This window comes from Drosophila subobscura, chromosome A, assembly GCF_008121235.1.
Source record: "Drosophila subobscura isolate 14011-0131.10 chromosome A, UCBerk_Dsub_1.0, whole genome shotgun sequence".
NCBI classification, from domain to species: domain Eukaryota; kingdom Metazoa; phylum Arthropoda; class Insecta; order Diptera; family Drosophilidae; genus Drosophila; species Drosophila subobscura.
Genome location: NC_048530.1, coordinates 11,240,320 through 11,265,471, shown reverse-complemented (window position 1 = coordinate 11,265,471; position 25,152 = coordinate 11,240,320). Strand labels below are relative to the sequence as shown.

The window sequence follows — 25,152 nt, the reverse complement described above, 5'->3', positions numbered from 1 at the left end:
ACCGCTTTTACATGAATAATCATTTTTGTTGCACTCTCAAAATGCATTTAATATTGGCTCAAGTTGTGTGTGCTTTAAGCTCTCTGCCTGCCTTCTCTTCTCTTCTCTCGCCAAAGCTCCCCAAGCACCTAAATAATTTTACGAATACAACAAATACTCATCCATGGAACAATCAACTGAAAAAATTACTCGCAAAAGGGCTTTGGAGTTGTTGTAGCTTGGGCCAACATTTTAATTCAATAATTTCTCTTAGGACATTTTTGAGCTAGCCAAACAAGTAACTCTGGACGGGGAATTGATATTATCTTTGCAGAATAAACAGATGGAATATATGTAGAAACATTTGTGCCATGATCGAGCCTTTGAATATCTATTGCCATCAGATGCACAAATTCGCAGCATCCTAAACTACTTTACACGACTGAAGAAATAACCGGAAAATATTACAACGGAGAAGTTTCTCCTTTCTTGCATAATTTCTGCATATTTAATGGGCGCTCCTTGCCGTGACAAAAGGAAGACCGTCGCAAGGAGAAGCACGAAGGCGCAACGTGATCCAGGATGTCGCAAGTTTTTTCTCTCTGTATTTTGTATTTGCAGAAATCTACAATTAAGCGTACGAATTGCCACAGCCCGTGCACATGGCAGTCGCATTGTTGTGCTTCAATCTCTTTGGCATCAAACATTTCCACACATTTGCAGGTGCACAAACAGAGAAGTAACAAGGTGGATCCATACACAGCATCAGCAATGACAAAACCATCTATTAGGACACCCCGGACACAGCTGGCGAGCCATTCACTGTTTGTAGAGCTTAAGGACGAGAAGAGACGATTCCAAAATGCCATAGAGGAGAGTGAGTGCCACAGAGGGCTGTGTAGTAGTGCTGCACATGTATGTGTATGTGTGTTTATGTTTGTGTACCTATAATTATTTAACTCTTTTGCATGTTGGTAACCCTACTCGTGCCGCTACCATCCCCAAACCTTGTGTGTGTGTGTAGCTAGCGCCAGATGAAGATTAATTATGGCAGAGGAAACATTCATAACATTTTTCATGCTTAATATTGTAGCACAATTCCCGGGTATCCATCCAGGCGGCATCCACACAGCGCGAGCAGCACGTGGAGTAAAACTAACTTATTAATAATAATAATTGTTTCATGTGCATAGAGTCCGCGTCTATTTACACAGCAACCCCCGCCCTGAACATGTGTCACAAAAGGAAGATCCCTGCCGGGTCGGGTCGTGTCGGGTCGGAGGTCTGTGTGTGCGTTTTGAAAAATGATTTTTAGCGGCTTACGTCTGTGGCTTGGGGGGGTATGGCATGGGCCTGGGAACACCAAAAACTAGTTTAACCTTATTTACCAGCACCCCCCCGCCCCACGATAACGCTGCTGGACACCGCTGGACACCGCCTTTTGCCATTTGACCAGAGAGCATGGGAAATAGAAGAGGCAGCGGCAGGGGGAGCGGGAGAGCCGGCTAAGGTCGCGTTTAACTTCTAACGAAGTTCGTATACACTATTCAGCTATTATTTATTTATTTACTTGTATGTATATCCCATACTAATATTTGTTGTTTTCGTTTAAACAATTATTTAATTTACCTCGTTTAGCCAACCATGAAAAATATTCAATTTACAAATGAAAATCATTTCTATTTAAATATGAGACATTTATTTACTTCCACTCTCTGGGCTAATGTGTTAGTGAACAATTTCTAAATGTTAAAATGTCAGCGCTTTCTTGCTGGATATTTCTGGCATGCATTTTCATTGATTTGTTTCCATTTCAAAGTCAGAACTCACTTTTGATACATTTATTTGTTGGTTCATTTTGCACTAGCTTCAGTATTAAGTTTCACAAGCCTTCATTTATCATCATCATTTGATGTGTACGTGTATAACTTCTCCTCATCGCAGTGTGTGATATTTCATATGGGCAGGTCAGAGTATTTATGCTCTGGGAAATCAACTCGTCGTCGTCGTCGTCGTCGTCGTGTGATGTTTGTTTCCATTTTGTTGTTCAACGACTTTTTACAACTGCTACCTGTTTAGGGTTTTTTGTTTTGTTTTTATAGATGGAATTCCATTTCGGGATCACTTAAGTGGCACCCGCTGATCCCTCGCTAAACCTGAGCGTGAACCCCAACAGCGGAGACATTAATTTTATTGTTTTGACTGTGTGCGCCACCACCACACCACCACACTACCACACCATCATGCTACGATCAGAATCTTTATTCTTGTTCAAAACATCTTGCGGTGGCTTGTCTTGGCCTCCTCCTCAGCTCTGTTTGGAGTTCTCTGTTCAGTCCAGTTATTGATAGTTCCAAATTAGGGTCAACTATGCGGTTAGCAGGGCGCTCCCCACTCCCATTTCCATTCCCATTCCCATACCCATCTGCAGGTAGCAACAGGCAGGGCTATCATCTGTTTTAATTACAAGTACCACTCCGGGAGTGGTTCTGGAGCAGCGCAGATTAGACCAGAGCCGAGCAGAGCACTGGATATCAGACTCTAAATGCCGATGCAGGTGTTTCCAAACAGTTAAAAAGGGATCTAATGGCCCCCACCGGAGACCCCACACACAGACACGCGTACACGTCCAATCTTCAAAGCGATGCTTTCAGAGGTGGGAAATGGGAGGAAAACCCAAATCAATTTTCTTCACACTGCTACGCGGTGAGATGTTGTTTCTCTTGATGGAATATGCGTTGAATATGAATGTCTTTCGGTTTCCGTAACACATTTGGGGATGATAAATTATGAAAAATCGTACGGAAAAAAATATCTGCAGATCCTCTTTCCCTATATTTTAAGGCCTCTGGTCTTTGCATCGATTTGATCGATAAAACTTGGACACTTGGACCCTAACCATAATTAGATATCATATGGGAATGCTTTCCTTTTATGATACTTACGTGTATATCCAAATTGATAGGATCATAAGTGAAATTACAAGTCCTCCAACGAGTTTGCCACTAAAATTATTATTGCAATTAAAAATGTAGAAATCTGTTGAATATCAAATGTGATGCTCAAACCCCATCGCCCATCTGCGGAGACTCTGTTAGAAATGCTAGCGGATGGGCTCAGAGATCCCTCTCACAATATATCCAACTCAATCTATGATTCCGCTTACTCAAACAACGATATAGAAATAATGGCAACCATACACATATCATCTATCAAATAAACATAAATATTTAGAGTCCCTGTTTGCAATGAAACAATTTTTAAAAGATGCCAAATAACACATTTCAGAATGGAGTTTCCATCATCCTTGTTTTGGTTTGCTTTTTCTTTATTTTTTATTTGTTTTTTGTTGTTTTTTGTTCGTGTATTTTCTTTGTTGTATTATTAATCACTTCTTAGACATTAGTTTTAGTTTTTAGTTGATTCTCGTTTGGTTTTGCTCATCGTTATACATGTACTAGAAAATATGAGTTATTTTTGTTTTTTTGGTTTTTTGGTTTTTTGGTTTTCTTTTGGTTTTATTACTTTGTTTCACACTTGGTGTATTTGTATATATAGTGTGTGTGTATAGTTGGTATAGGTGTATATAACGCATGCGTTTGTATATCCATTACACGAGTTATATGTATGTCAGTATCGGGTTTCGATTCTATACATTTTGTAGGTTCCTTTGTTCTATATAGTTTTTCAGCTCTTCTTAAACATAGTAAATCTATGTGTTATAGATATATGTGAGGGGGTGGTGTGTTTGTGGGTGGAGGGGTTGTTTTTTTTGTGGGTACAATGGGGTCATAACATGGGGATCAAATAAAAGCTCTAACAAAGATGAACCATACAAAAAAGATACATTTTTATATATAAATATATAGGTATATGGGTGTAAGGAATACATGTATATAAATCTGTATGTCTAGGGTATAGGCAAAAGGTATATATAGGTTCAATGCATATATCGCATATAGAGGTGTATATATATGTATATGTATATCGATTTTATTCATTTTATCGCCAATTTACGAGTATTGTTTCTTGTTAATGTTTCTTTTTTCGATCGTGTCTGTCTAACAATCTAGGTCTCTAGGTGTCTGTCTGTGAATGAATAGATAACTTGCTTCCCATATATCATATATATGTATGTATGTATGTATGTATGTGTGTATATATGCCATGATTACAGGTGTTTCTTTTTATATATGCATCTAGCCACATATTTTCGGGCTCATGCATCCAGAAGACCAAGTTACCATTTATAAGTCATTTGCTTTTTGGGCCTTTATAATATTTGTTTTCTGTTTATAACAACAATTCTTTCAACATTTTGCAATATTATATTTCTTCTTCTTTTAGGGTTATTATTTTTATATTTTTTTGTTTGGTTAGTTTGCTGGATTTGGAAGAGTTCCAGCTCCACAACGTGTTCACTATCAATACTATATCCCCCATTCCCCCCTCCAGCGTTCAGCATTCAGTATTTTGTTGTTCGTTCTCTTTGGTTGCAATTGCTTTTCCTTTTCTCACACACAATACTCGTATTGTTGAAGCCCCATCCCTAATAGGGATAAAGGTTCTTGCGCTTCAGCTCCATGTCCAGGTCGGCCAATTGCTGCAGGAATCCATCATTGGGCCGAATATCGCGACGCATTCGCACCGTGCGTATCGCATCCACCGCCGACATTTTGCGGCAAATCATCAGATAGGCCAGCACACAGGTGGCCGAACGGGACATCCCCACCAGGCAGTGTACCAGGATTTTGCCTATAAGAATATTTAAACACGCATTAGTTACAATTATCCAATAAAATGTGGACCGGAAGGAGAGTGAGATAATAAATGCACAGTCGCTGCAGTGTTTCGATCCAACCGAGGTGCACTGCTGTACATTACATTACCCCAAACGCTCCCCAATATCGATTGCCGGTACTCACCGCCGCTGCTGATGGCGCTGTCAATGAATTTGGAAGCCACATAGAAGTACCGCGAGATGTCTGTCGTGGGGGCGTCGATCATCGGGAAGCCCATGTACCTAAAAACACAGTCCTTATGGTTCCGTCTGTGGTACACAACACAACACACACACACCACACCCCCACCCCAAATACACCACAAAACAGCAACAACACAGATGAGGCCAAAATCAAAATGAATGGCAAATGGAGATGGATGCATGGACGGACGGGATTGATATTCGAGCAGGCGGAGTAGAAAGAAAAGAATCAATGTTGAAATGTGTGAAGAAAGTGAAATTCAAATCAAAAACGATCCCAAAATAAAACAAAATATGAACAAATTTCGAATTGGAAAACTGAATTGTTCCATTGTTCATGTTGTTGTCATTTCGTTGATAGGATGGAAGACGCTCCGCGACTCACCTAATGCTGGGCATGTCCCGGTAGTAGCTGTGTCCGGTGTCCACCTGGCCATAGCGACACCCCTCGGCGGCATTCAGGACATGCGTGATGCCCATCATTCGCAGGTACGTCTTGTTCTTGGCCGCCGCACTATCATAAAATAAGTTCCTCAGTGATTGTGTGAAACATCAGAAGGACTGAACTTACGCATCGCCAATGTAGATGCCCGGATATACCTCGTCGCAGTCCACATCATGGATGGCGCATTCGGCCCGCCTCAGGCCGGGCAATGCCCGTGTGGGTGCCATCGAGTAGTGCAGGACACGCTGCAGCTGTCGTCCTGTGGTCTGTTCGGAGCTCTCCAAGCGGCTGGGCGACTGCAAAGATAAACCACAAGACACGTGCCACAAAATATTAAATGTGTATCGGGAAACGATTTCGGTTTATCATGCTTCAAGATTTTAACAACGTTTACGCTCCCTTAAAGCTTCGTTTTAGTACAAATAGAAGGCACAGCGCTTATTATTTAGGCCTTTCGCTTAGGGGTACATTAGTGCAGCGAACCAGCGTCATTCGTGTGCTGCCCAGTCATTATTTCTTCATAAATCTTTAGCCTTTTGGCAGGATTATAATATTTTCTGCCCCGCCCAGCAATACCCGCCCGCCCATGACATCACAATCCCTGTGACAATTGCCAAAAAAAAACAATTTAAAAAAAGAAAGAAAAGAAAATTAAAGTAAAAATGCTTGGGCAGCAGATTTATGGCAAAGGCGAAGGTCGCAATTTTTGTGTTGACAAATCAGACGGTGGGGAGCAGAGGTCAGGGGTTTTTCGTATTTACTGTGTTGTTTGGCATTTTTTCAGGGTCATTCAGGCCGTGAAAGTGAAAACTTTTACACATTGCAATACCCTCAAATACGAATACGAGTACGAGTATTTTTCTTTCAATCATTTTCAGATTTCATTTAATTTTCTCTCTCTCTCTCTCTCTCTCTCTCTCTCTTTTGTTATTTTGTTGTCGTTCCCGGCTATCGGCTGTCTAGCAGTTGTCATAATACTACAATCACATCACATGTTTGGGGCCCACGTTTCGTGAAAACTTTTGCTTTTTCTGCCGGCATGCGACCCTGACAAGAACCTCCCGAAACGAGAAACAAGAAGCAAGAAGCGAAAATCAAATTAGAATTCAAAGCATCTGTCGTCTGCAAAATTGCTTCAACATTTTGCCCGTCTGATCTATTGTGACGGATCTATCTCTCGTTTGCTATATGCATACTCTAAACATACATCTCTTTCGATGTACATACATATATAAAATAGATCTAAATGGGGTGTGCACGGTGTGTGTGGGTTAATTGTTCTAAATCTGTTGTCAACCGTTGAAAAAAAAAAGAAGAAAGAAAGCAAAATGCGTGTGTTGGATATTATTTTTAGCCTTCAGTTTCAACACTGATCAAGGAGCACATATAGACAACACAATTAAGTTAGTGCAGCACTTTGGTTAGCATTGAAAATCCACGAACTTTAAGCTCAGTTTAGCTTAGTTTTTGTTGGAGCAAACAAGCAGCACAGACAACGACAAAACACGCTACATAATCCTATGTCGATCCTTCATGCTCTAAGTTTTTGGGTGCGTGTAGAAAACAAACCTGATAATAGTGCGGACTATATCTATCGCCGATACTGCTGCTGTATCTGTCCGTTGAAAGCTGAAAACAAAAATCGATATTCAAACGCAAACAAATATTAAATATTATAAAAATAAGAAACAACTTATAACAACAAATTTTCAATTGGCAATAAATTTATTTTAACTTTGAGAATTTTTCAACAAAAAAGAGAAGTAATTGAAGCGAGTGTCAAACAATTTTCTACCACGATTTAAGCTCCGAACTAGCAGTGGTAAAAATAGGTAAAATTTAGCTGAAGCTCAGTACATAAACCAAAACGATAAACGACTTTCAAGACCAAGGAAATTGTTTTATACGCAAGTAATCTAATATCGAAAATATCTGCTATATCTATGTATAGATCCCCGCCAAGCTATAGACAATTATTCAGGTAGAAACGGAAATAGATAGAATAAATGGTGAAAGCTTTTCTGTCGCGGCAGGCAGGTGAGACATCGCCCCCAAGTTCTCTGTGTCTTGGCTACTAGGCGACAATGCCTTGACCTTGTCCCGCTTGCTTTGCGTTTTTTTTATACGAATATACATACATACATATGTATATAGAAATATACCTATATCGTACCAGTACCAGTAAGAACACGAGTACGATTTTATACCCCTGGCAGATAGATTACTCTCCCAAAGCAAACAAAAAAACCGCACAGCACACATCACTCTCCTCTCAGCGTCTTTCTCTGAATCTAAAAATACCGTATAGAATAAATTACTCAGAAAACATAAGAGCACACGCACACACACACACACAAACACAAACACAAACAAGAAAATTATTCAAGAAAATGTATTGGAAACAAAATATTTGTTGTTTTTTCCTTTTCTTGTATGACTCATCCCCCTCCCAACACTCTCCTCCCCAAGGGTACACATGACCCGCATGACAAGACAATTAGCTGGACACGACAGATACTTGGATCCCCAACAGCTCAAATCTGAGAGAACAAAAAATCGACAGAAAATGGGGGAAAATAAAGTTAAGTAGAAAGCATGATTGAATATTTGAGAGCAACGTAAACGCCAGCATATGCATATGTAAGATATTTGTATATATAATAGAAACACCGAATATATGGAACGATATCTGTAGGACCGTTCCCAATGGGTGACTCGAGGGAATGACTGCGTGACTGACTGACCAACTGAGTGAATGACTCGTGTGTTGGCGAAAAATGTACATTGGCATCTGTTTTCGTATATCTTATTATAGAAAAGAAGGAAACATTGAGCTCCGACTCTCACCTGAAAGGTATGCCTGAGCAAATGCTAAACAAACGAAGAGGAACGTTGTGAGGCGTGTTTAAGCGCGTCACTCTCTTTTGGCAAATTTAACATTTAACGTTTTGTTTTCTACGTTACGCCCATCAAAAAAAAAAAGCATAACTGTGTACTGACTGAACTCAGTCTTTTCTGAGAGATGCAGCAGTCATATTTCTGTAGTTTTTCCATCCACCATTAATAAAAAGTCATAAGAAAATGTAGTCAAATCCAACATAGAGAAATAATACAAAGGAACAGACGCAGTTCACGCAGAAACTTATGATGTAATCCATGAATATTTCTTATAAAAAAGATCAGTAAAGAAAGTGCATTAATAAACTTTGATCAGAGCTTTGAGTTATTGGGTTTGGCGCCCATCCAATCCCAAGAGTTTAAGCCGATTTACATGTGGTTGTTATTTGATACATTTCTATCCTATCCTCTCTATCGTATAGTTTTCGTGGCCCTTTCTGCCACTTCCTGGCACCGGGAAGCAGCATAAGCGAATGCAACTGTGTCAGCCCACAGCCCAGAGGTCAAGCTTTGGGCTCAGCCACAACTGTTGGGACACTCGGCGAACGAATGGCTGGTTGGTGCAACCTGCAACACGTAACCTCCGCTGCGCTGCCCTGTGCTGCAACATGTGGAGAGGATGTGGGTCATGCGATTGTGGATTGAGCGGCTGATTGGAGTGGTTTGTGTGTGAGTGTGTGCCCAGTAGGACATCAGCAATAATCAAAATCAGATTATGACATCATCAAGATGACTGCATTATGGATATTCTCCCCGGTGTACAAGCTGCCTTCTAGTCACACTGGTTCTCTGGTGTGGCTTTACCCATAACGTGAACCAGTTGCGTCAAGTGAAAGCATACATCTCTGGGAAACTCAGGGAAATGTTCATCAATGGCAAAAACTTATGCACCAATTGCACTAGCAGAGAGAGAATTCACACACTAAATTCTTTCGAAAGCAAACATTTTCATATTTTTGTGGTTTTTCTTGTGCCTAAACATCTCCGATTCCCTTGTGTCGCATGTCTTTTCGCTTAGGGGTTGATTTTACAATTCCTAAAATATTTTCCACTACTTTATTATCGACTACAAATGTTTTTACTCATGGAAACACTTCATACCATTCTTTGAGTAATTTCTAAATCAGTGTAAAGTTTGTCTTTGACTTCAAAATATCTGGAAATACCTGCCACCAAATTCGAATTAACATTTTTAATCTTCTACTAAAACCATTCTCATGTACATTTATGAAATGGAGCATCTATGAAATTTATATCGCAATTTACTTGCCTTTGGCCTTGGGCAGCCAAAACAACAAAAATTCCACCAAAAATAGAAAAATAGAAAAATCGAAAAACGAAAAAAAAGATTACCCAAAAAAATCATTTCTCAAGTGTGAAAATTCTCAGCGTCCAAATGTTGGAAAATCAAACCAATAGCAACAGCAGCTAGAGCAACAATTAATGTACATTTGAGCCAAATGAAAATTAACAAATTTACGAGTTCATTTTTGGCATTGATAAATCTACGTCTTCATGCTTATATCTGACAGAATCTCATACATAGCTCTCTGTGCAAAGTATTTATATGGATATATGCAGAATTATTTTTTTTTTTTTTTGGGGGGGGGGGGGCACTCGAAAAATTCAAATTGCATTGACATGCAAGTCAGAGGCAGAGTCAGAGGCACCTGCAGATTTTTATTGATTAAACAGTCAACGAACACAACCCTTTACCTCCAAGAAAAGTAAATACAATTCCGAGACATTTATTAAAAAAAAAGCAAAGCAGCAACAGAGAGAGAGGGAGAGAGAGAAAGAGAACGAGAGACATTCCTGATGTGATTTCCCAATGTGAGAACGAACTTTGGCAACGGCAAAAGGAATGAATAAATGTCTGATTTCCTCGGATTTAAGTTCATTTGCAAAAACAGAAACAGAAGCAGAAACTGAGAACAAATAATTGCAAAAACTAAGTTTTCAAATTAATGCGCAATTCCTGTGCTTCTTAATTGGCCTTTTAAGGTGTGCAAAATGCAATGAATAATGTTACTTCGTACTCGGATAAATGCTCATCAGAACCCTCATCGTCATCGAACGAACGACAATTTATGCAAATGAAATGCAAATCAGGCGATGGGACTGAAGGTTATGAATAGGGCGCATCCACATCCACCACCACTGGTAGGGAAACGATGAATGCTTTATCTGCCGCAACTGGTAGTGTGAGGCGACATCCATTAAAAATGGTTCATTAAAAACAAACACCAATCAGAAAGGGAGAACTTGTGGTGGAGCTAATGCGGTGGCTGCTCTCCCACACTATGTTGAAATGCTTTAAAGATGTGGAGTTCTAAACACATTAAAATGTACCTATGTACATAAGTGCAAGTGCTGGGATGCTTCTTAATATTTTTTATAATTCCATTCATATTTCTATTTATTTTTAACTAACTTTAATCTCCTCTTTTATATCTTAATTGAATTGTTTCTTAGTTTCCCGTATAAGCAACTTGTTCCCCGATCGTTTAACGCTTTTCAATGCTCTAAGAAAAGATCTTACTAGCTTTGACCTTGAAACAGAATACACTCAATCGTACATTCCCACTCTGTTAATACAGTTTTGGGTCGAGTTTTTCCGCTCGCACCAAATGGGGAAACGCTTTCAAGTGCCCGCCAGCCAGCCATCGGCTGCTTTTGTCTTCAAGCCACAGAGCGCAATGCCTTTCGCTTTTTGCTCAATCGGGCGCAACAGCTGCGACAGCGACACGCCCACAGCTTTCGATACAGATACTATATCTGTGTGCACATCTGCAAATAGGCAACTAAAACTAAAACTAAAAAGTGTACAATGCTCTATCGATTGTTCAATTAGCGCTCTCCATGGGCTTGACACTGAGCCAAAACAGAAACAGCAGCAGCAAAAAATAAAAAATAAAATAAAACGCAGTTGATGACATTGACATTTTAGCTAAGCTTTTTGGTTCGTTCCGTTGTATGTACATATGTACATAAAATATATTATATACCCTGCAATCGCCATTACACGGAAGCTCCCCTCCCTCTTCGACCAGCAATTAATTTGAGGCGAGGTGATTTAAGGGGAGAGACATCAACTTAATACGCTTCAGTGACTCTGAAGGGGGGTTTGGTGGTGGCCAGCGATTTAATGAATTCTCTGTTATTATTTTTATTTTTGCATTTGACCTTGAGATATTTTTGTAATAGGAGGATGCCACCTGGAAGCAGGTTGGTTCCCTTCCCGTGTACCCATTGAAATACTCGTTTTATAATTAAGTTAATTGGCCCACGCAGCGTGTGAGTAATCAGAGTGAGAGGCCAGCGGCAGTCCACAAAATCCGATTACCATTGATCCGCTCTTTGAGGTCAATCGAATACCGTGCAGCGTCACTAATTCGTTTCGTTTAGGGGTGGAACCTAGGCCCACCCCCATTTGGTGGCCCATTCAAATATTTACTTTGGCATCCGTGCTATACATATTTTATATGAATACCGAGGGGGTGCAGGGATAGTGCTTGAGACCCATAAAGTGTTCGAAAAAATCAATTTATGTAAAGATTTTTGGGCAAAACTAAGTAAAACTAAATGATCTGTATCTACATAACTGTGTACATCAGCATCTACATATACACATGTATGTATTTAGATGCTTATGACATTCCTCGCTCTTTATGTGCTTTTTGTATAGCCTGATTTAACCCTTCTTCCCAACAGTTTCCTCCCTTAACTGCCAAGTTCTTTGCACCTTTTGCAAGACCCACAATTTTATTATTTTAGTATCGTTTTTTGCAATTTTGTACGCTCTTTTTTTAACAGCGATTGTCCTACATAGAGGGGCTGTTGTACACCTTCGAGGCCATGCCCTGCAATCTGCCAGCTGAAACTTGGATAAGCTCCTCCAGGAATTTGGGCCACCGCCCAAGTGCAAATGTTAATGCCAAGAAGATAGCATCCTGATAAATGCCAGAAGACACAAAGATATTTAGTTACATATTTAACGACCCACATGTTGGTGGGCTATTGGGTTGATGGGCTGGTGGTTTTGGAGGCCGGGCTTCTGCCTGCCACGCCTTTAAAAGGCACTCGAACTTTGCATTTGCATTTGGAGGCCTTCAATGGTATGGGGCGGGGGGTGGTATGGGCATGAGCATGGGGGCATGGGCATTGGCATGCCAAGGCCTCTCTCTCTTTCTCACTTTCCCTCACAGATTCTATTTCCCTCATGGTTCTTTTTTCGGTGGTTTATGGGTGAAGTGTGTGTGGTTGGCAGCAAATTGGGTCAGCAGAGCAAACCACACACAAGCAAAGACAAAGCCAAAAACAATGTGAGAGAGAGAGAGAAACAAAGAGAGAGGGAGAGACAGAGAGAGAGAGTGAAAAAAAAGAAGGCAAGTCAAGGTCATTCGGATGGTCCATTCCCCCATCATCATCGTCAAAAGCATCAACAACATCGTCCTTGTCAACAGCTGTTTTTGACAGATGCCCGGAAAATGGAGCCCGAGTCGTCGAAGAGTCTGCCCATCCCTTCATTCTCTCCACTCACTCATCCTTTGACAGTTAGCCAAAGGTAGTCAAGGTAGTCCTTGTTGAGAACTTCACCACACCCACTCGCTGTAGACATTGCAGCCTTCGTTTTGACTCTCATCTGCTCCACAGGGGCTATTAATGCAAGGTGAGGCTCTATGACCATGCGTTGCCCTTGATTAAGGGACACTTTTGGAAGGTAATTTTGAGTAGGTTGAAATCGGATTGCGAGACGTTAGCAGATGGCTACCATACAATCGGTACAATCCGTAGGAAATTTCACAACACAAAATTGTGGGACGAAAGGTCTCAAGAGAAGAGAACAACTTGGAGAGGTCGATGTGAGATTTGTGCTCATTGTTTGTTTACTTCTGGCATTTAAAGGCCTAGAATCGCATGCAATGGTTAAAACGAATGCATGAATAAATCCCAGCCATTACATTGTTATGAATAAATGTTACCGAATCGTCATTTGCCTGTCTTTGTGGTGATATATACGAAGGATAACATTATTCAATTGGATTTTAGTCAAAGGGTTCACCTTATTTGAAGTTTTCTTTGATCTTAAATCGTTTTTGTGCTCCTCTTCCTTGCTACTTTTACCGTTACGAATTCTCGTTTTAGTTATTCTTCCAGCTCTCCCACTCTTACCATGGTTACTCTTCCTGCTCTCCCACTTCTCTGTGTTCCTGCTCTCCCATGTTCCAGTGTTCCCGCTCACCCACTCTCCAGTGTTGCTGCTCTCCCACTGTCCTACAGTTATGTTGCTGCACCTGCTCGCTCTCCCACTGATTTGTTACTCCTCTTGGAGAACTCCTGGCTTTGGAATTTCTGGGTTTCTAGGTCCTAGCACCCCCCCACATTCAATTGTTGGTGTTTCCATTTCCATTCCCATTCCACGATCCCGTTACGATTGCTCTCTCTGTCTCATCCACACCCACTGCCATTCTCCTGTGTTTTTTTGTTTGTTTGCTTGGTTACTCCTTAGTGTGGGAAGGATCCCGTTATGCGCTAAGGCCCCCTTTCCACTTTTCGCTTCTCCCTTTCCACGCTTTCCACTTACCGCATATCTCCATGACATCTTTGTTGAGTGTGTGGGTGGGTGGGTGTGTGTGGGTGTGTGGTTGGTTTATGTGTCCTGCTATCCTGCTACCGCTCCTCTAGTGTGCGCCCAGCCCTCCTCTTGCCTCGTGCCTTGCGCCTCTCCTGTTCCTTGTACCTGTCACCGTTGGTCTCCACTCCTCACCTTACCACTCGCTTCGTTTCGTTTCAGGGGGCAGGCTGGCGGCTGTCGCGTGTGTGCGGAGGGGATTTGGTGTCTCGCGCTGGTTGCCTTTTGGTTGGAAAGTTAATTCGTTTTAATAATAGGATCAAAGAGCAAACAAACAACAGCAGCAGCAGCAGTTTCAGTCAAATGACGTCGCCGAAAGGGATGTGGAGATGCTGATGGAGAAGGGGGAGGAGCAGGACAGAGGGGGTGCAGAAGAAGAGGCTCAGCATTCGTACACTTCTCGGTCGCCAACAACAACAACAACAACATCACTCTCTCACAATCACAAACAAAAAAATAATATGCTTTATATGGAGGGACCCACCACAGCCACAAAATCTTACTTTTTGTTTGTTGCAAAAATGAATTTTGTTTGTAAATTTATTTAATATATAAATATATTTACTGCGATTTGATTTCGGACTTTTTGTTGATTTTTCGGGCTTTACTTCTGCCTTTATTCTTTATTAGTTTGCTGGCGTTCTCTGGCGACGGATACTTTTTTGCGACTGATTCGCGATGCCGCTTTGGGGTTGTTTTGTAGGCGCCCGAAAGCGCTCTCTTGGCCTGGCTGTGACGTAGGCGACAAAAGCTCACGCTCACGCTCCCACTCCCGCTCAGACTTTGGCCGGAAAGGTATATTCCCCCATGGAGGTAAGGCAGAGTGTATTATCAGAGTCTGCCTGCAGCATCCGCTCTGAGGGGTGCGCAATTACGTAGTACCCAATAAATTGCCTTACCTTTTGGCACTCAAATCGGATGCTCATTCCCTCTCTCTCTCTCGATTGGAGGCGCGCACGTGGTGAGCGCTGATTTCTGTGTAGGAGGCAGGCATGTGGGTGTTGCCACACACACACACACACACACACACACACACTGCCACCCACTTACGCATGTGTAAATATTTTTATATTTACATTTGTATTTGCGACTCACTCATTTACATATTTAATCGTTTAAGCCAAAATAGAGACACTGTTTTGAAAGAGAGGGAGAGAGAAGGAGAGAGCGACTAAAAGCTAAAAGCTTTTCTAGGCAAAAGTTCTAGGAAGCCCAGCAGACGACTCTTATCGAGCCACACATACCCTTCTCCACTAAAACAAATTGAGGTAATATAACTGTGGAATGAAAACTATAGATATAAGAATCAACGTTGAATAATGCTACCGACAGTCTTTGAAAACTAATTTAAAAACAAATATACCACCAGTTGGACACAAAGAATCCTCTCCAAAGCTCTGCGTGCCGCTACAAAAGGGGAAAGAGCATTACAAATGTGTTAACACTCAACAATTACAATTTCATGCGCTCCCTGCAAATACGAACCACAGGATGCTTGCATGCATGACTAACAAAATTCCATAACAAATCTAGCAGGGCAGCCTGTTATTTTCCCAGATCGAGAGATAACAGTGGGCAGGAAGATATCGTTGCCAAACAGCAACTAAATGTACGAGAATCTTGTCTTAAAAAGAACAGACCTACCCCATCAAGAACCTTGATCACCATGTGATTCATGCACTCTCTTAGTCCATGAATTCGATTCCCAATGCAAAAAAACAAACTTATATACGTATACGCTCTCTCACCCACACAATTTATGACTGTGAGATGCGAAAATAGAATGCTAGATAGATCTCCAAAGAGAGAGACATACACAGGGAGATTAGGGAGCTTATCTCTTTTGGCTCACAAGTGATTCGCGTTCAAAGTCATTCGCACTTGCGAATGGGGCTTGCATTTTGTCATTGTGCACCACCCACGATCCATGAGAGTCATCCAAACTATGGCTACCTTTACTTAAGTTTAAAAAGTGAACGGCCATTTATAACCAATTAATACATATCCATAAGTATCAATACAATATACATATGTACATATGTATGTACATATAATGTAATCGTTAATTATTATGTTACAATTTTGTTATGGTTGTTTGATATATTAGTTTTAAAGTGAAGGGTTTCTGCATTCATAGCTGTGGGGCTTTAGTAAGCCAAAAACAGTGTTGGATATCGTGACATTTAAGTGTTTTAGGCATTCATAAGCAGTGCTGGATCGATCTCACAAACTTGAAGACTTCTCTGATTTCAGTAAAAATGACGATATAACATTACATCCCATGTTCTACTTTCCGTTGATTTGGCATTCATAAACAGTGCTGAAACATGTCTGAAGCAGTGTCTGAAGCATGTTAAAGTCTGTTGGGGATTCAGTTAAGAGTGTTAATAGTTCTTTATAGCTAACGTCTCATGGCTTTCATAGACAGCGTTGAATATCGTTGCAATTGAGTGTTACAAACCCTAACCAGTGTTGTAAATTGTGTTTGTTTTTAACTTTTAACTTTGTTCAGTTCAGTTCCTTTTCAGTTCCGTTCACTGTTAGCATTTAGTGGCATTCATAACCAGTGTTGCGTTCGGTTAGAAGTGTGGGACAGTGTCAGGCGTAATGGAACGAGGTGTAAAGTAAATCGTTCATGGAAGAGTGTTCGTCCCTTACTTGCCCAAGAACAGGCCATCGGTCTGGAGCTCCGGCTTGTTTTTCTTTTTGGCGCCCGACAGCAGTTGCTTCAACTGGATAATGGCCCTGGCCGGATTGAGGTTCTTCGGACAGGTATTGGTGCAGTTTAGGATGGTGTGGCAGCGGTACAGCTTCCAGGGGTCCTGCAGGAAGCACAGCCGCTGGTCGGTGGCCTCGTCACGGGAGTCGATGACCCAGCGGTAGGCCTGCATGAGGACGGCCGGTCCCAGGTACTTGTCACTGTTCCACCAGTAGGAGGGGCACGAGGTCTGACAGCAGGCGCACAGAATGCACTCGTACAGGCCATCCAGCTTGTTGCGATCCTCCAGGGACTGCAGATACTGCGCCTTGCCCATCTCGTTCTGTATATTCTTGCGCTGCAGCCAGGGCTGGATGGAGCGGTACTGATCGTAGAACTGGCTCAGATCCGGCACCAGATCCCGCACTACATACAGATGCGGCAAGGGATAGATGCGGCACGGACTCCCCAGGCTCTGGTCAATGGGCGTGACACAGGCTAGGGTGTTGGTGCCATTGATGTTCATGGCACACGAACCACAGATGCCCTCGCGGCAGGAGCGGCGAAAGGTCAGTGTCTGGTCGACCTCGTTCTTGATCTTGATCAAAGCGTCCAGCACCATGGCGCCGCACTGCGACAAATCGATGGGATAGGTCTGCATCTGGGGCTGCTCTCCGGGCTGCCAGCGATAGACCTCAAAGTTCTTCACACGCTTCTCCAGGGGCTTGGGCGGTGGCGGTGGTGCTGCTGGTGGTGGTGCAGCATCCTTTTTCTTCTCTGCAGCGGCTGGTGGCGCCTTTGGTGGCTCCTTCGGTGGATCCGGCCCCTTGGCTGGTGGTGCCTTCTTGTCACCCCCTGCCGCTGCTGTTGCTGCCAACGTGACGGTGCCCTCAGGTACTCTCACATCCGCCAACCAAATCGATGGCTGACGACAAGCGACGGTTGCCATAAACTTCAACGCTTTCTGACTGCTCTGCAGCTGTAGCTGCCTGCGCAGCAAAAACATCTGAAAATCCCGAAACTCTAGCACAATTTTGCAACTATTTGGATTTAATTGAATGCTCACCCTACGCTTGTGTGTGTTTGTTTGTTCCACTTTGAAGTTTAGGATTAGACTGAGATTTCAAATGGGTGGAGGCATAAAGACAGATATCTGTGACATTCAAGGATTACTTGATTTACTTTTTGTTGAGTTTAATCAGAGGAAAGTTTGGCCAGAACGTTCCACAAATTCATATTGTACAGAGAGAGAATCTTGTTCCAATTGCCGCACTTGAACTGTGTGTAATCCCCATTTGCAAGACAAATTCCAGGCATTATTCCCCATCCAAGCAAATTCTTGTTGAGAAAAGAAATCAACATAACCAACAGCAAATCAATGCTTTGTCTGCTATTTCTGCACTTGTTGCAATTAAGTGGGGAACATGCTATACGAGTGCGAGTGGGGCAATGTTAATGTTCGTGTCTGCGCCAGAGAGACCCAAGACATCAAAAAACAACACATAAAACTTCAACATTTCTCTCACTCACTCACAAAGGAGACGGCAAGTGGAGATCAGCGATCAACTGGATGGAGCCTAAGGGTGTTGGGTGCTGCATTTGTGAGGGAAACTGAATGGAAACCAACTGTGAAAACGGTCTCCAGTAGCAGCAGCAGAAGGGCAAAAAGTCTATAAATATGCCAAACGCAAAATTCTGTTGCAAGGGAAACCCAAAGAGCAGCAGTGCGGGCCATTGGATGTTGATGGTGTTGGATGTTTTCTTTAAAAATAAAAAAAGCTACCCCCAGCTCCAGCTCAGCCAAAAAGAGGACTTGTCAGCAAGGAAAGCAAAAACTGTAAGGGGGAAAATTGTGAGGAAATGTAAGGAATGGGCCATGGGCATATCTTGTCTCATTTACACAACTTGCACTTGGGCAGAGACTTTGGATCTCTCCTCTTTAAAAATGAATAAAAATCAGGCTAAAGTATTCCACTCATTTATCGCCTTTTTTCTTGTTTGTTTTCCTTTCGATTTCCATCGACATGACATGGTCGTGGACGTGGACGTGACGTGACAGCCACAAATCAGATGAAAGCCCAAGCGGCAAGCCTTCAAGAGATTAACCAAAAGCCATAGCGACGAGCAGCTTCGCATTATGCTGCCACTTCCAGCTATGGCCAGATGCTTCCGCCCATTCCTAGCGATTCCATTCCATTCCATTCCCCATTCATTTGGCGTGGAGCAACAGCATCCCCAACGAAAATAGCTGCAAAGAAGGAGCCAAAGAGAGACAATTAAAAGGCAATCCCAGCAATGCGCCTGTTTGCACCTGCCGTCCAGATATCACAGGCGACAAACGACATTTTCAACAATAAAAGAGCGAAAGAGAGAGAGAGAGAGATAGAGAGTATTTACACTGCACAACATGATTGAGGCACTGCAGTTTATGGCATGGTTCAGCCAAGACAAATTTTGGAATATTCTAAACTTATGTTTATACCATATATACATAAATCATTAGAATGGATTCCCTACTTCTTTGAGTACTTTGTTGTCTAGTGTTATTAAAAATAAATGCATCAACCAAAGACAGACAGACAGACGCACACGCGCTCTAGTTGCTGCTAGTTGCTGCAAATTATGTTTGGGCTGCAGCGCATTGTCGAGGTGTCAGCGATGCTGCCTGCGCCCCGCCGTGCCTGGCAACAATTCTGAGGCGTGCTCTTAAGCCGCCGCTGACGTCCGAACAGGTGACAACAGGCCACGCACAGGCAGGCAGGCAGGCAGGCATTTCATGCTGAAACATTTCGTCATAGACGCGTGCTGGAATTAGCTTGGATTAGATGTGGATCCCATGCAGACATGCCAAGCCATGGGTGGACAGAGGGAGGGAGGGAGTCTATGATCCAGGCGATAAACGATCCAACATTGCGGGGCGACAACTGTCCTTCCTGTTTTGCAGCCAGTAGTTAATTTGATTGCCAGCAATCTGGGTGTGCAGCAGTGCGATATAAAGTCGCCAAGATTTATGGGTTTTAAATTTTCATGTTGGGATCTTCTGTATCTGTCCGACTGATTGCTACTCTCCAACCAGAGCCCAGAGAGTCCAGAGCTCCCCACGAGCGGATGTACAAATCAATTGTCATTCTGTTTGGGTGGGACAGGGACATGGGCAGGGGCAGGGGCAAGTGAGATTATCAATTTCATTTTGATGCAATCGTAGCTCTGCTGACTCCTCTGTTGCCTCGCTATTATTTTAATGGCACTATCGATGAGTTGTTTATGTTTCTCTTCTATTGATTTCGCATACCAGAATCATACCAGAGCGAAAGCCGTTTGTGGCGGTAGTCAAATTTAAGCAGGGGATCAAGCGGCAATATGGAAAATCTGGATTTTCTAGTGAGGCTCCCACATAGTTTGAAGCTATTCTGCATTTATTTAAGGATTTTTTTTCGTTGTTTTCAAGGACAAAGTCGATTGGACATTAGAAATAGTTGTACGAACACAAATGCATCCCAATTATTATATATTAAACAAAATCTAAGACATAGAGATGGCTGAGCAAATTGTGAACCTGAAAAAGAATTTCTTTTGCTAAATCCAAAAGAAATTTCAAGTGATGCCGACAAAAACTAGTGTGATTATAAAGGAGAGTAATGTTTTAGAGTATAAGGAGAAGAAAGAAGAGAAATTATTTAAAATAAAGGCGCGTATTTTTATGAGTACAGGAGTATGGCAGAGCGTCTGAGTGGAGAGCATTTCCCCGATCGTTTAGACACAGGAGCGAATTAAGCTGACCATCACATGAACAACTCAATTACAAATTTGTAAAATATAAGTTCATAAGGTATACAATCCAATAAAAAGGAGTACTTATAATAAGCCAAATTGTTACTTCAATGGAACTAAATTATTGTTGTATTGCGTAATGTCTTTACAAGCAAGTAATATCAAATAGAACATCAAACTCGAGGAATATGATTTAAGACTACGGTATTTACGGTATGTTTTTAAAATTTGATGGTATATTTCTTTGTATATTTTTGAGGGTCTGACGGTATATTTAATAGATAATTGCGCGGTCACACTGGGGAAAAAAATGATGGTGGCAACAAAGTAGTATAACATAAATAAATAAAAATTTGAGAGCGGGAAAAGTCGTTAAGTGATTTCAAAAAACTCCGCGAAGCATAAGTGGCAGACTCAGGTTTGCGGCGGCCGTCCCCCCACCAGGCACCAGGCCAGCTTTTCGAACCCAACCCACGTTTAAGGATCCGATCATATGGAGAAGAAGACGAAGGATACACTGAGGAGATATAAGAAGTCCTCGCGCCACAATGCCACGCACACGAGCAGCGAGAGCAGCAGCACCGAATCGGAGAGCGGCAGCAGCTCGTTCAGCAGCACCGACAGCGAGACGGGTCATGCGGCCAGCCATGGGGCTGTCCACCATGGACATCCGCATGGCCATCATCCGCGCTCCGCGGAGCGTCATCATCGCAAGAAGAAGAGCAGCAGGCGGGCGGCCAGCTCGTCGGGCGACGAGCAGCACCAGCGTCGCAAGCGGGACAAGCGCGATCATGTCCAGAAGAAGTTGGTGGCCAAACGGAATCACATCAAGCGAAAGCTGAAGGAGGCGCGACTCAAGAAGCGTGCCGCCGCCGCCCTGAGCGGCCATGTCCATCGCTCGCTGTCGCCGGCCACACGCTCCAAGCTCAAGAAACTGGCGGAACGGAAGCGTTTGCGTGCCGCCAGCAAGGAGCAGCGGGAGCGCGAGAAGCTGCGAGCCGTGCAGCGGGATCGGGAGCGAGATCATCATCGCTTGGGCAGCAGTCGATCGCCACCGAGTTCATCCACCACGACCACAACCAAGATCCGCATTCACCAGGATGTGGTGGGCAGCAAGCGCCAGAAGAGCCCTGGCCTGGGGCCCAATGGCACGGGTGGCGCCGGCGGCGGCGCTGGCGGTCATCCTGGACCCGGTTCCTCCCGCATGCACCACCAGCTGATGTCGCGCGAGAAGATCATCATTCAGACGCGCGCCCGCGGACGCACTGCCTCCCTGGAGCGTGAGCGAGAACGCGAGCGGGACAGAGAGCGGGAGCGCGAGAGAGAGCGCCACGATCTGTCGCTGCGCGAAAGGGATCGTCGGGATCGGGACAGGGAGCGCGAGCGAGCGGAGAGAGAGGCGGCACGCGACAAGGAGCGCGCCGAGGCCCTGGCCCGTTGCCAGGAGCGACAGCGCGAGCGAGAGCGACTCGCACGCGAGAAACTGCGCCGCCAGGAGGAGGATGACGGCAAGCGGGGCGGTGGTGGTGGCATCGGTGGACGCGACCTGGACCTGCCGCCTTATGCCAGTCGTGAACGTTCCCTGGATGCTGTGGAGCGAGAGCGCGGCGGTGGTCGCCACATCCGGGACAAGCGGGAGCTGGATCCGTACGAGCGCGAGCAGGAGTACATGGAGGAGCGGCATGGCCACGGCCATGGCCTGATCGATGAGATGCGTCGCTATCGTCGCCGCGAGCTGAGTCCCCTGCCCGAGCACTACGTGCCCCGACTGCGTGATCCACGCGATCTCTACTCCGAGGAGGAGCGCGAAAGGTAAGGCCCGACCCCCTCTGGCTCCGCTTGAACATTCCTTAATCTCATTTCATCTGCAGGGCCTACAAGCGGGCATTCATGGATGCGCGTTTCTCGTCGCGTGAACGCGAGGCCTGGATCGAGGCGCGGGAGCTGAGGGAGCGCGAGCTGCAGGGTCGCGACTATCGGGAGCTGGTGGAGCCCGATGAGGTCCTCTATCCGGACGAGCGGGAGCGTGTGATTCGCGATCGTGAGCGTGAGCGCGAGCGGGAGCGAAATCTCGACAGAGAGCGCAATCTGGGGCCACGCGGCGAGTACCGGCCGGAGTGGGAGCGCGACTGGGATGATGATGGCAACAGTGGCGGTGGCGGCGGAGGCGGTGGTGGTGGTGGTGGTGGCGGCGGCGGCAGTGGCACTCCCGGGCGCCCCAGCGGCTTTGGGGCTGGCCCGAAGCGCGGCAAACCGCTGCCACATCCAGGCGCTGGCCCACAGCAGGCGGCCCAGCAGCATCATTCCGCCTCGGAGCCCGACTGGGATGCGGATGAGCGCGAGCGAGATCGTGAGAGAGAGCGCGAACGTGAGCGAGAACGGGAACGGGATCCCCGTGATGACAGAACGGACAATGGCAGCGTTGGGGCAGGCAGCGGCGGCGGCGGTGGCGGTGGCGGCGGTGTGGTCATCATCAAGAACGAACCCGCCTGGCTGGAGCACGATCAACGAGAAAAGCCACGCGCCTGGCAGCAGCAACAGCAGCAGCAGCAGCAATCCAACTCTGGCGGGGATTGGCGCGACAACGATGAACCGTTTGGACGTAAAGGTGGCGGTGGCGGTGGTGGTGGCTCCAATGAAGCACCACAGCCACCCAACCATCCGCATCCCCCGTCGCCCCACCATCATGTGCATCCGCGTGGCGAGCGCGGCTCTGGAAGAGGCTTCCGACGCGGCGGCCATGGCCATGGGGATCATGGAGAGTCCCGCGGTGGTCCCGGCTACAGGTCACATCCCCCACCATTGATGACGCTGCCTGTGCAGCCACCAGGTGGCTATCATGGCAGTGGCGGTGGCGGTAGCTCTCGGGGATTTCCCCACAAGCGGATGCCTTATGGCGGCGGTGGACCCGGCTGTGAACGTGGCGCCCCGCTAGGTTCTTCGTCGTTTCTCAAGAAGCACATCCATGTGCCGCTCGTGTCGCCCACACACCCCGCACCGCTGCTGCAGTGTCAGGTGTCGGCGGCGGGTGGCAAGCCGCAGCCCGGCAATGCCGCTGCCGCACAGGCCAGCGCTGTGGCAGCCGCAACAACGGCGGTGGCAGCGGCCAAGGCGGCGGCCCAGAGTGCCGCCAATGCCACTACCAATCCGGGCATACTGGGCCAAGTGAGCGGCGGCAAACCGACGACCCACATCAAGCTGGAGGATGCCTCCGAGGACTCGGTGATGAGCACCCCCAGCCTGTGCACCCAGGACTCAGAGTCGCCCAACGGCTCGGCCAATGGCAGCGAGCTTGTGGGCTGCAGCACCATCAAGCAGGAGCCACGGCAGCCACCCGCACGAGAGCCAGAGGCGGAGGAGCTGAGCGAAATCAGCGACAGCGACGATGACATACTCAACACAACGGAGATCACTCTGAGCAGCAAGCCAACGGCGAGCGCCAATGGTGTGCGGCCCAAGGACGAGCTGCAGCTGGATGGGGACCCATTGGCCGGCACACAGGAGCTCTCCACGGACACACTCTCGCCCAGCACGGCGGAGGAGGTGAAGAGCGAGAGTCCATCTTCAACTGCGACGACAACAGGTGCGGGAGGAACGGTAGGACTCAATGGGGGTACAATCAGTGGCAACATCAAGGTGGAGGAGGTCGATGAGGTGCTCGACTTTGAGGAGATATCCGACGGGGAGCTGGAGGAGGATGCACGCCACAAAGGTGAGAAGCGAATTTCCCTAATTCCTCCCACAAATCTCTAACTTTATTTGCATTCCTCAGGCATTGGTGATGCTTTGGGCGTGGACTGGCAGGGCCTGATAGCGGAGACCAGGCAGCAGACGGAGCAATCGGCACAGCAGCAGGGCGCGGACAGGGGAACGTCGGCCAAGCAGCGTTGGCAGCCGCATCGTTTGATTCTGGACATGGGCATATCGTTTGGCATGGCCGGCGAGCAGTATGCCCGTCGCGTCATGGAAGATGCCCGACAGCAGCTCATCCAGGAGAAGGAACAGCTGCGGGTGGCCGAGGAGCAGGCCCTGCTGCAGCAGCAGCTGGCGGAGGAGCAGGCCGGAGATCTGGAGGATCTGCCCAACAAAAAGGAGGAGCCAGCCCTCAAGCGTGCCTCCCCGCTGCACGACTATCGCGACATTCTGGCCACCGATCAACTGGCGCCCATGGCCTGCGTACAGCAGGGACTACGCGGCCTTGCCGCCGAGCGTCAGCGTCTGATGGGCAATGTCTGCGGACCGGGCAGCCGTGCGCTTTGCGCCCGCCAAGATCTTCGCCTGCGACGGCAGCTGTGTGGCCTGCCAGCGCGCGAATGCGAGTTCCCGCGCAACATGCCCGTGGTGGGGGAGGGACTGCGGCATCTGGCCATGCAGATGTTCCAGCGCAGCCTCGACGTCAAATGAGATCCGATGCGCAGGGAGTGTCAGCGCGCCAGGCCGCAGGCCGCACCCACCTACCAACTGGATGTGAAAATCTATGCTGGTGGCCAGCGCGAGCAGCAGCAGCAGCTGCCCCGGAAACGCAAGTGGAAGTGGACAAGGCAGAACGAAGATTGAACTAGAATTACAATACAAAATGGTTCGAAATCACGAGATGGAACGAAATGAAAGGATCCAAACCGAACCCCATTATATTATTGTCTCTTAGTTGTTAATAAACATTTACTCTTGATGTATTCCTACTTCTAGATATTTTCTTTTGTTTTCGGCTATAATTTTCCAAGTGCATATAAATATATGAA

The 25,152-nt window shown here is 45.6% G+C and overlaps 3 protein-coding genes across 6 annotated transcripts; 1 reads left to right on the top strand and 2 right to left on the bottom strand.

The window, feature by feature from the left end:
* Nucleotides 1–4,009: 4,009 nt before the first annotated feature.
* LOC117903734 (dual specificity protein phosphatase 3) lies at nucleotides 4,010–14,595 on the bottom strand. 4 transcript variants are annotated; one of them, XM_034816088.1, is made up of 7 exons: nucleotides 14,445–14,595; nucleotides 13,894–14,163; nucleotides 6,978–7,037; nucleotides 5,535–5,704; nucleotides 5,349–5,477; nucleotides 4,905–5,029; nucleotides 4,010–4,734 (listed from the first exon to the last, which is right to left on the bottom strand). In XM_034816088.1, exons 2-7 carry the CDS (start codon nucleotides 13,909–13,911, stop codon nucleotides 4,529–4,531), a joined length of 708 nt encoding a protein of 235 aa, XP_034671979.1. In that variant the 5' UTR covers nucleotides 13,912–14,163; nucleotides 14,445–14,595; the 3' UTR covers nucleotides 4,010–4,528. The 4 variants fall into 4 exon arrangements, with proteins under 4 accessions (XP_034671979.1, XP_034671980.1, XP_034671982.1 ...); XM_034816089.1 differs by having other exon boundaries at nucleotides 4,905–5,002; nucleotides 14,445–14,593; XM_034816091.1 differs by lacking the exon at nucleotides 6,978–7,037 and having other exon boundaries at nucleotides 14,445–14,594.
* Nucleotides 14,596–16,059: 1,464 nt separating this feature from the next.
* On the bottom strand, nucleotides 16,060–17,660 carry LOC117903733 (succinate dehydrogenase [ubiquinone] iron-sulfur subunit). Its single transcript, XM_034816087.1, has one exon. The coding sequence runs from the start codon at nucleotides 17,643–17,645 to the stop codon at nucleotides 16,596–16,598; it is 1,050 nt and encodes a 349-aa protein (XP_034671978.1). The 5' UTR covers nucleotides 17,646–17,660; the 3' UTR covers nucleotides 16,060–16,595.
* A 3,041-nt stretch (nucleotides 17,661–20,701) lies between these two features.
* Nucleotides 20,702–25,034, top strand: LOC117903731 (fl(2)d-associated complex component). Its single transcript, XM_034816084.1, has 3 exons — nucleotides 20,702–22,222; nucleotides 22,282–24,122; nucleotides 24,183–25,034. The coding sequence occupies exons 1-3, from the start codon at nucleotides 20,904–20,906 to the stop codon at nucleotides 24,812–24,814; spliced, it is 3,792 nt and encodes a 1,263-aa protein (XP_034671975.1). The 5' UTR covers nucleotides 20,702–20,903; the 3' UTR covers nucleotides 24,815–25,034.
* Nucleotides 25,035–25,152: the final 118 nt, after the last annotated feature.